The sequence below is a fragment of the Chaetodon trifascialis genome, chromosome 23 (assembly GCF_039877785.1).
Source record: "Chaetodon trifascialis isolate fChaTrf1 chromosome 23, fChaTrf1.hap1, whole genome shotgun sequence".
Classification (NCBI taxonomy): Eukaryota; Metazoa; Chordata; class Actinopteri; order Chaetodontiformes; family Chaetodontidae; genus Chaetodon; species Chaetodon trifascialis.
Window position 1 is genome coordinate 6,495,226 of NC_092078.1, and position 11,148 is coordinate 6,506,373.

Consider the following 11,148-nt stretch of genomic DNA (forward strand, 5'->3'; position numbering starts at 1 on the left):
GTGTCCACGACCGCAGAGCCACAGTCATTTCCACTGGGAATTTGGTTGATCGTCCCTGCAACCGGTTGTGGTGTGGAGAGAGCGAAGGATCTGGGTGTTTCCATCTTCAAACACGCAAATGAATTGTTTATTTACAGGATAGACGCATGCGTACACACATACACCTGTAAACTGCCGACACACCAATTCGATATAGTGGATTGGTAATAAAACAGATCTGTGTTGGTCAGTTGTGAGCGATCCACATTAAATAGTGTCTTAGTTACTAATAGCAAAGGCCTACAATGAATTTAACAGTGTATGAACTTCTGTACTCCAGTTAAGAAGTGATGGTTAGCACCTTACACACACATTTGTCCAATCAGCTGTGGGCAACACAGAAAGAAATTGATACTGGATAAGTACTTGAACAAGCTCAGACTTTGAGGAAAACAAAGTAGAATCAGTGCATTAACAAATTCTCACTCACACGCATTACACACACACACACACACACACACACACACACACACACACACACACACACACACACACACACACACACACACACACACACACACACACACACACACACACACACACACGCCCTGTTGTTTCCACTGGCCTCAATCGCCTCATTTTCATTCTTTCTCTAACAGGAGTCGCCGGTTTTGGCCCGAGCAAAGCCCAGTTATTTGACCGCAGCGGCTTTAGCCCATGGCTAAGTGGGACACTGTCCACGGCGTCCAAAGCGGCGCGTACCGTATACACTGTCACAGCGCAGCCCTCGAGGCGGGAGGATCTGGCAGGACGCAGAGGGAGTGGAGGAGACAAACTACAAACTACACAGAGAGAAATGAAAGGCAGACAGATGGAGCGATCACCTGGTGCTGAGGACACACAGTGAAAAGCAGACAGTCTGATTCAAACAACAGTCGAACAGACGGCAACGACAAACTCAGCAGCTTTTGCAGGAGCCAAATACTTTATCAGCAATAACTGCAGTAATTTACAACCTTTCAGCAAAGTCTAGAGTAACTGAACAAAGACTGCTTTGGGGCTATTTTCACTTGACGATTCCAAACAGACAGACGGCGAAAACTTTTCAAGCTGTCTAAATTTTCAAGGAACACACAGCCGACGTACATATGGATGCACTCACGCAGCCGTTCCAGCAGAGATTTAGATCCTCTCCATCCATTTCAGATCCGTTCAAAGCCACCAGCAGCTTCCAGCTCCTTCAGGAATCTGACATGCATCAGTTTGTCTAAATAAGGGGCTTTCAGCACTTTGTTACACGGGCTAATGAATGCACTGCATGTATATGTGTGTGTTAACTGCGCTAAATTGACACAAATGAGGTGGAATTGTGTGAAACTTAATCGGAGCAGCTTGTTTTCCAAACTGCTCCCTAATCAACACCGGGACTTCTCTTGGTAATGAGATGAAACCTGAACTTGATTTTTCCTAAATTTGTGTTGGACCTACTGGGGTTCCTGACGAGGCCAGGCTGCCAATCTCCTAAAATAAGATCTGAAGAGGACGAGGAAGGATAAAGAAGCTGGTTGAAGGACATAGCACGATCCTCTGCTGCCAAGTCTGTGGCTGCTGTAGTGAATACAGATGGGACCAGGATGCCTGGAGAGCTGCTGGAGGAAGCCAGTGACCTTGGATTGGGCAACAAAAATGTCTCTGCTGTCGAACTCAACGGTTTTGATCCAAATGAGATATCCAGCATTTGGGATGTGTATTACAAAGCGGTTCAGAACAAAGGGATTGAAGCGAACTGCGGTGCTCTTGGTTGACTTGGTTGACAAAATGGCGCGTTCACAGACAAGAGGACTTGTAATCGATGTGTCTAGCTGGAGAGATAAGTGACGGCAGCCTTCCTAACAGCTGGGACTATTTCACAGAGGTCTTTCTAAACAACCAGTTTGCACAGGTTGCACATATTTGAGCCTTGTTCAGCCACTTATGGGCTTTTCTGCACCACAGTGAGTTGCTGATGGACCCTAGTTTGATTTGAGTTTCTTTGTTTTCATCTGAGGTCAGTTACATCAGGCCAGCTTGCACGTTAGGTTGTGTGAGATTATTGGCGACTGAGGGGGCCTCGGGGTCCTTCTAGGCGCTCAGAGGTCAAAAAGTAGGCCCCCGTTTCTGGAAAATATTCGGTATCCATTTCAGAGGCGAGGGCAGGGGTGAGCAGAGTGTGACGAGAGAAGGAACAGAGTGAGTGCACAGGCCACCGTTAAGTAACAAAGGCAAATAACGTCGAGAACATTAGACATGCAGTTTAGAGTGCATTAGAGTGCAGTTTAACCAGCATATAGGACAGACTGGATGCACTGTGAAGTCACAAGTTGTTAGTTATTATTGAGTATTTATCTTTATACTTGGAATTATTGACTTTTTGGCCACTTGGGGGCAGTGAGAACAAGTTGTGAGCACGATATTGGCATGTTAGTTGATGCAAATGTAAATCCAAAGCTCACTCTCTTTTAATAACTATTTTTAATTGACCCAGAGCCAACCCAGAGCCCACAGCGACATCTTCAAGCTGTTTGTTTAGTTTGACTAACAATCTTAAACCTACAGATGTTTAATGTGTTCATCGTCACAAAAGACAAAGAAAAGCAGCAAATTTTCATTTGAACCACTTGAAAAATGATCTAATCCAAATGTTTTGGCTTGAGTGATCAAACTAAAAAGAAAAAAAAATCACTTCAAAGCTGTTTCTTCTCCTCCAAACAGAAGTATTAATAATGACAACGCTGACAAAATACAGCTCTGTCAAAGCATTTTGAGAGAAAAATGCTCCAGAGTTCCTCGGTAAGGCATACTTGAGGTTGATGGACAAAGTTGGAGAAAATTTCCGTCAGGGTGATTCAGCATGAAGAGGCCCAGAGGAGCAGAAAGCATTTCTTCCTCCCAGACCCAAAACACACACTCAGACACACAGATGCATACACTAAAACAGACACCAGAGCACGCACGGTCATGTTGAGTCTATTGTCTCCATCACCATGACAGTGTCTGAATAACTTTCCAAGTGTAGCCTGAACAAAAGGCGCCAGGTAAGCATCCAGTAAAAGTGTGTGGAAGACTGTGTGTGTGTGTGTGTGTGTGTGTGTGTTTGTGTGTATTGTAGATACACTGTTTGAGATTAAAAAAAAGTCACGCTTATTTCAATATTATGTCCGGTATATGTGCAGACCATGAGAGGAAAGCTGGTCATGGACCACCGCTACAGTAGGGAGTCTGCTTACAACAAGAATAACATTTGAAATATATCATCTTGTATGCTTTAAAAAAATGGGACTCTTGGGTTGCACCTGCTTTCCAAAACCAATATGTTATGTAAAGAAGTCAAATCCTTTATGCGTTCAGGCATTATGAAGGAAAATGTTTAAGGAAACAGAAATTCAAGATGGAGTGAGTGAGTCGCGGGATTAATCTCGAGCGTCGCGTGATGATTATTGGGAGAGGAAACAAATATGTTCTGCTCCACAAAATGATGTTTACTTTCCGGACCTCTGACGATTCCTTTGCATGTGAAATACTAGATTGTTTTATCCGCTCAGGCTTCCAAAATCATCTAAACTGGAGAAGGGAAGAAAATCACTTGTAGGTGAACAGATACCCTCTAAAACTCACAATGAGGCGCCACATGCAGACTTAATGCTGTTTTACATTTACCGGTTTACCCTCGAGACCATATTCCGTGGATATATTGAGGTTTTCAATTAATAAAACATCATGTTTATGTGACCTGATAACTGCAAACAAACTGAAACAGGAACAGTTTCACAGAAGAGACATCGTCTGTGCTGCAGTTTGTTTTAAGATACAAGTTTCAGCTTAAACTCGAGTGATTATTAGAGGACTGAGAGAAACAGTGCTGCTCTTCCCACCACTCATCCTGCAATGTGTGTTATTGCAAAGCCTCACGTTGCTGTCCTGATTAATCGCTTCACAGATTTATGAGGTGCTATGCGCAATAATGGTACTGCCCGAATCCACAGCAGACAGACAAATCTGTTGTCTGGTGTCTGCGGATGTTCCTGTCTGGCCTCCATCTTATCAGGGCTTTTGGCTGGTAGGTGAGTCTGCTCCATCCTTCAGTCTCATCCGACCCTGCAGGAGGCCCTCTGATACCGAGGAGGAGGAGGAGGAGAAAGAGGGGCTGAATGCACGGACGGAGGGGGAGGAAATGATTAGGGGTGAGATGCCGGGAAGTGGCAGTCGCACGGACAGGAAACAGACACTTTGCTTATCATCTTATCACGGCTGGGTTCGGCCCCGGGGCCCGGATCAAAGAGGTGCACCTTGCTTTCATTTGTCGCAGTGGGACAGTCGGACACATGCTCCTGTTTTAGGGAGGTTTGAAGGGGAAACAGGATGGTGGGAAAGGAGCTCCTGATTCCTCTCCATGTTGTCTTTTTCTTATAGTTTTTGGCTTCAGTTTACTGCTGGTGCGAATCCACTGTCTTGTTTAAAATCTGCCCTGTGACTCAGCCTGGCTCCGGCAAGCAAATCTGTTTTCTAGAAATGAAACGGCTGAAAATCAGCCGCCATAGACAACATTTTCCAGCATCCAGGTGATGGATGGTGTTCATTTCCCACCGTAATTTGCTGCACTCTACATCTCATTACCGGTTATTCAGAAATTCAGGCTCGGGCTCCCAAACATCAGCATCAAATGTGTGTGCCTGCGAGTGGGTGTGTGTGCGTCAGACGGGCCAAGAATGAACAGGATCTCTGCAGCACATCTCCACGAGCCAAATATAAGCAACTCACACAAGCCTCATTTAATCTAATCGACAATGTTTTGAAAAACAATACCGCATATTTTGGCTGTGGTGCATCAGCGCTGATGACGGTGACGTTCCCCTGCCTGACACTCTGCTGGGGAGGTCTGCGGCTCTGGAGAGGAGCGTGATGGAAAGGCGTAAAATAGGGAGAAATGGAAGAAACGGCGTTGACCCGCTGGAATGAGACATGGGGGCCCTCACAAACCTAGCCCTCAATATTTGTTTCTCTTATTGTGGTCTGGCAACGCTCAATAAAGAAAGGCATCATCTCAAGTGGAGCCGTATGAAGTGTGACTGACAAGCGTTCAGCCTCTCTGAACCATCAACTTGGACTGTTTGTAAACTTAAATGGACAAATGTGGGCCGCGTTTTCGAACTGGAAAAACATGGCAGCTGTGCTCAAAAAGCTGTCAGACCTCTCCTGAACTATCCAGCGCAATGTGTTTCTGAATACTACCAGGTGAGACCTGGAACTTGCCGCTACTTTATGCCTGATTTTCCTTCTACGGTGACAATTAAAGCACTTGTTTACAAGGTCTGGAAGCCGGCGAGACTGTGCGCTAAATCCACTGTCGGTCTAAAATCATGCAGAAAGACAAGGGTTTGTGAGATTTGGGTCGGATTTACAAGTCTGGAGCTCTGTGCCGAGGACACAAGCACGCTGTTGATAACTGCGAGCACACATTGTACATTCTCATGCATGTTTACAGTCCATAACATGACCTCTCTGACTTATAATACGACAACCATGTAAAGACATGCAGCTGGTCCATAAAGCCTGTGTGTGTGTGAATAATGAGCATGAATGTGTGAGTTTCCTTGGTACGTTGGGCACTTGAGGAGTCACTGGAACTTTTCACTGAAGAAGCAGAGGAAAATAACCCACCTGCTAGTCCAACTTATACAGATTTCAGTCCCAGAAACACAGCGGCTGGCTGAGCAGAAGGCTCCTTTTATTAAGTGGCTAATGTCTGTAAACTGCTCTACGGTCTGCTTCGACCCGGATTTCAGGCAGAGCCTAACCAGCAGTCAGGTAAAAGCATTATTGTGGATAACCACCAGAAAGGGCCACATTCTTTCAATCAATTCCTCAACCCAAGGCCTTTTTCCCCTCTTTCTTACTTTTTTCCTCTCATTCTTCCATCTTTCTCCCACTCCTTTTCTCTCGTCATCTCTCTTCACACGCTGCCCATCTGTCTGCGTCTTATGCAACAACTGTGAAGGCAGACTGACACAGTGAAGAAGCCAAGTCCGGTTTAGCGCTTGTGTTTGTTTGCCAAAGACAGGCCTGCCTGCGGAGAGCGAGAGGGGGTTTTATCTGGCAACGCATGGCAACCCAGAGGCGAATCTTCAGCGCGAAGACAGATGATGAGACAAAAAACAAGCGGTGACGAGGACTTTTAACTGGCCGTTACACATGCGCTCGTTTCTCTCCCTGTATTTTTATAGCAGACGCTCGTATCCAAAGCAAGCTATAATAAATGCAACAATGGAAAAAGCCTCAACTCCTGGATCAACAAGATTACCAGCAACCAATAGAATAAAATGAAAGGCTCTGAGCCATATTGCCTTGAAGATATTTGGTCGTGTAAAAGGCAAATGCATGGAAAATAAATCAAATGGAAGCTAGAAAGAGCAGGAAAATGGATTGACTTTTTCAGGGCAATTACAGTAAGTAGAGAGGAAAGGAATATGAGTCCGCTTGGAGAAGGTGATGTGAACTACTTCTGTCCCAGGTATAGTACAGGAGTTATTCCTCTGGGGCCTGAAAACCTTTACTGAAAATCATCAATCAGCTTCTTTGTACGGCGGTCGTGAAAGTGCTGGAAAACTACGGCGTGGTGAGTGATGTCACCAGCTACCAGGTTATCATGTCTGAGGCGAGGTTGAGGAGAGACAGATCCTAAAATGAGACACTGTGAATCATCGTGACAAAGTGCTGCACTCTTAATAAACTCACAGCACATCACATTTACCCTCATCGACGTTATATCAGACACACAGACGCAGAATGACGCCGCCGGTTTGGGTGTTGAACTCTGTAGTACTGGCAGAGGTATTGAAACGTTTCAAATGATACCCCACATCCAGTTTGCTCCAAGCAAAGTGTCTGACAGACTCGACAGTGTCAGAACAACCTTTCCAAGTGGAATCTGGAGGGCTGCGTCTGACAGTTTTCGGTACTTTCCGAAACCAGCGATCCGACACTTGGCCGGTTACGCAGAGGTGACGCAGATATCTGCATATGAACAGAGAATTACACGCAAGAGACAAGATTTTGGTACCTGAAGTGTTCTGTTTGAGTTTTTTATTGACCAATCACATTCGAGACGGCTTTGGCCGCATGCAGGTAAACAGCCCATGTGGAGAGCAGAACAGGCAGAATGCATTGGCCAAGATGCTAATGCAAAACCCGCCAGCTACAGTTTGACAACAATTAAGCTTTTAGTAACTTTTTTTTTTTGCTCGTTAATTATTTGTGTATTTATTCTGCCTTAATGGTACCCCCGCCATCATTGGAAATAAGGGTATGCCCTCAATTCTTTGAGATTTAAACAAACCTTGAATGAATGAATGAACGAATGAATGAGTTGTCAAGGTCAAGTCAAGGTTCTTATCGGACTGTAAACACTGACCACTGCGCGGCAGAGGAAGTCTTGGCCTTGATATCCGTTATCTGGATGTCCGCTGGCTACACCGGAAGCCCTGAAACACTGGCCGCTGCCCACAGAGGCTAAATGATCGTCAGACAATAACCAAAAGGTAACACTAAATAAACTATTTGCCTTAACTATGTGAAACAAAAACAAGCCTTAGCACCTACATACATTGATGTGTTAGTGTGTGATGTATTAGGTGAAAAGAGAGACAGCAGACAGACAGACAGCTAAGAGACAGCAGAGAGACAGATATGAGGAGTGCTGGAGGAGAGCCCTGTCTCTACATGCACGGCTGGTGGAAAAATGTCTCTTTTAATGGATCCCAGCTTTCTGCAGCACTTAGGACAGCCAAGACCAGCCAAGGGAATAAAATATGGCATTATTATTATTACACTGCAATTATCAATTATCCTCTCCCTCCCTTACTCTCACTGTCTGTCTTTCTTTCTAACACAGACGCACGCAGAGCTGCATACACACCTAATTTTCCCTTGAAGCCTTCGATGGGTACGGGGAGAACAAACATACGCAGGCACGTGCGTGAGCAAAAGTGCAAAATCGCTAATTACATGCAGACACACACGCCGCAAAATTTCTTAATTCAACACACACCGAGACGGTTGCCCGACAGTTCAGCCGGGACACGATGACAGGCGGATACGCGCCTTGTAGATTAGTGTTAGCAGGCCCATCTTTTATGCAGCTAACGGAAAGAGACGACAAAAGCTCCTTTTTTTCCTCTTTCCAGTCGCATGCAGAAGATAAAACCCAGAGATCAGGTGATAAATCACAGATGGCCTGGGTTGTTTTTTTTTTTTTATATATATATATATCACTTCCTCGATCATGTGAAGACACGGTCAACGTCAGACAGAGTCTGTCAGGTGCGGGGTGGCTTCTGGAGCACCGGTCCATCCGCTGCGTCTCGGCCTGCGTATCTGCTAGGCTCATCTATCTTTCCAAAAAGTCTCAGCTCTGTGTAGGCTGCACGTAGCTCTCTCATTACTCATACGTGGCTCAAGTCGGACTCTGACCGTGCAGATGCCATACTGGAAAGAAATATAGGAGTATTTGTTGGCTACGATAAGTGAATAGCAGAATTCAATTCAATCTTTTATTCTAATCAGACCTTGAAACAACAACTGTTGGAAGCCTGAGCAGCAGTAAGCCCTGCTTTTCTTTTTCTTTTACTAATGCCTTCTTTGGCTGATTTAGACTACTACATCACTTGATAAATCACCCACAACATTCTGAGTGTTTGTGAATAACGATAAGGCACTAAAGTTCCCCCAGAAAGCCTTTTCTTGGTATTGTTCTGGTCTTTAGCAGTTGGGACGCAGCCAGCGGCCCCCTTATCAGCACTTAACGAAGGAGGGCGAGCTGAAAACCTGTCCTGAGGGCCAAGCTTTCAGCGCTAAGCCGGAGGATATGGTCCAAGGCTATTAGCTTTAAACAGGGATGGAGTGAGGGGTGAACCTGCCAAGACCGAGCTTACCTGCCCCTTTGGTCTGTAAAACTTAGCTGACGTGAATGTTCTTTTGATCTACTGTGCATTCATGGAAAGTCAGTGCCGAAGCATCAAAGTGAGATCGGTTACTGAATATAATGTTGTTAAAACCGATGGTAGTTATTTTCTCTTTGATGATCACTGACTGAACGTAGTCTTCAACAACCTTTTTATTCAACACCACGTCCCTGACTTGAAGCAGCTGATGCTGCGGACAAGCAGCTGTTTCTTCACATGACTGTATGAGGTTTTCTGACTTCAGCGCACCCAGACAGGCTATTCTGCATTTTTGTCGTGATGTCTTTCTATCTGTGTGGATGCAACAACTATCAAAATAAGAGATAACAGCTTAGCAACAGGCTGCAGAATTACTTGCAGACCCCGAAAGCACCTGACTCTTGCCATGTGTGTAATTAAAACAATGCTCGGTGCCTCACAGACCTCCTCACTGAAGGCAGATCTGAGGCAGGAGCTGAGGTGTGTGTGTTTACACAGGATCAGCCCATATACCACCAACACAGCTTTCACAGCTGGGCTGCTTGGACTTGATGGATGAACTGAGCCATATGCCATCAGTGCATTTGTGTGAGTGAGTGTGTGTGTGTGTGTGTGTGTGTGTGTGTGTGTGTGTGTGGGGCTGGGTGTCAGGCAACTCAAATCAACAAACCATAAACAAGCTAACATTCTGACCCCTTGTAATCCCACATGACCCCCCCAAATCCCTGCCTCCACAAGAAATTCAGCCTTACAACCTTTAAGGCTTCTGTTTGGGAGCCAAAGCTGTCACGAATAATGAAACTAGGTAAAACCCGAACATTGAAGCAATTCACATAAACCCAGAAGGTTTAGTGTTACGTACATACAGTTCATTTCTGTGTACACATGGGTTGCACTGTGCAGGTCTTTATGAGTGTCTGTGCTCGCTCTTAATGGTATTTTTATCACTGGAAACTCCAGAACAATTAGCCGGCAAGTGGCTTCCCCTCGCTATCTGCTGGGGTGTAATTTAGAGGAAGCGGGAGCAGCAACAGCAAGGCCACGCAGGGCCTCATTAACATCAACCTTACTGAGCCACAATCACTCCCTGCACACACGGCAGGCTGCAGACTCATTGATACACACACACATTCAGACACTGTGCAGTCACACATATAGGAAATGTCTCTAAAAAGCAAGGCCAGATTCATTATTATGATGTAAAGAAAATTAGGAAACTTAAACAGCTGCAGGCACATTTAGACACACATGACTGCCTGACTGACATTAATATTCATTTTATGGTTTGGTGTGACTCACCGCTGCCCTCTGGAAGGCTCCCTTGGTGTAGGTGCCCCCTCCTCTGTAGTTGATGGCCGGGATCTCCTGGTTGAACAGGGAGCACTTGTGCTGGTGGGACTTGGGCGCTGAGATGTGGTCCACCCTCGTAACTACGTGGGTCTTGGATGAGAAGGTGACCAACGCCACCCGCGTGTCCTCTGGCGCGACGGGGAAGTCGGACAGCATCTTGCGCACGAACCTCAGCTCGCTCAGGAAGTTATTGGCTCCCACGCTGGACGACTCGTCCACCAGGAAGACCAGGTCCAAGCAGGAGCTCTTCTCCCTCAGCTCACGCACGTTTCGCTTGAAAGCCTGGCCGAGGCGCTCCACTTTGCTCTCCGCGCTCTCTGACAGGTTGCCCGCTGATGAGGAGGTGGTCAGGGGTGACATCTGCCTGGACCGGCGGGACTGCAGCCGAGGTTGGGACTGTTGGGCAGCTGGCCAGGCTGTGGTCCATACATCCAGGATGCATAAGACCATAATGCAAATAGTCCATGATGGTGTTAAAGAGTACCTTTGAAGAAACATAGTGACAGTCAGCACAACACCTGTGCTGAAGATGGATTTTGTTGAAAAAAAAAGAAGAAAAAATTGACAACGTGGATCCTCTTCTCAGGAGGAATTCAGAGAGGATAAATGCGTCCTATGCCTGCGTCAGCATGCAGGATAGCAGACAGCAACAGTTCAGTGCAGAAATCTTCAAAAGCATAGCTGGAGATGAGGAGTCTTCTCCTTTCATTCAAAACGTGCCTCTGTCCATCTGCCTCCCTCTCTCTCCAGTGGAAGAAAACTCCGGTCCCGTCTGGAAAAATGTTTAGACTTGCTCACAAGGTATCTGCCTGCCTGCCTTTTCTGCAAAAATAAATCAGAATCT

The 11,148-nt window shown here is 45.9% G+C and overlaps 1 protein-coding gene across 1 annotated transcript in view; it reads right to left on the reverse strand.

Annotated features, from left to right (window-relative positions):
- Positions 1–10,919, reverse strand: part of svep1 (sushi, von Willebrand factor type A, EGF and pentraxin domain containing 1) — a 78,575-nt gene extending 67,656 nt beyond the window's left edge. Inside the window, exon 1 of the mRNA XM_070992735.1 lies at positions 10,254–10,919. Within this exon, the coding sequence (XP_070848836.1) occupies positions 10,254–10,802 (549 nt within the window). The 5' untranslated portion in view covers positions 10,803–10,919. The remainder of the gene's footprint in view (positions 1–10,253) is intronic.
- Between the last annotated feature and the right edge of the window lie 229 nt (positions 10,920–11,148).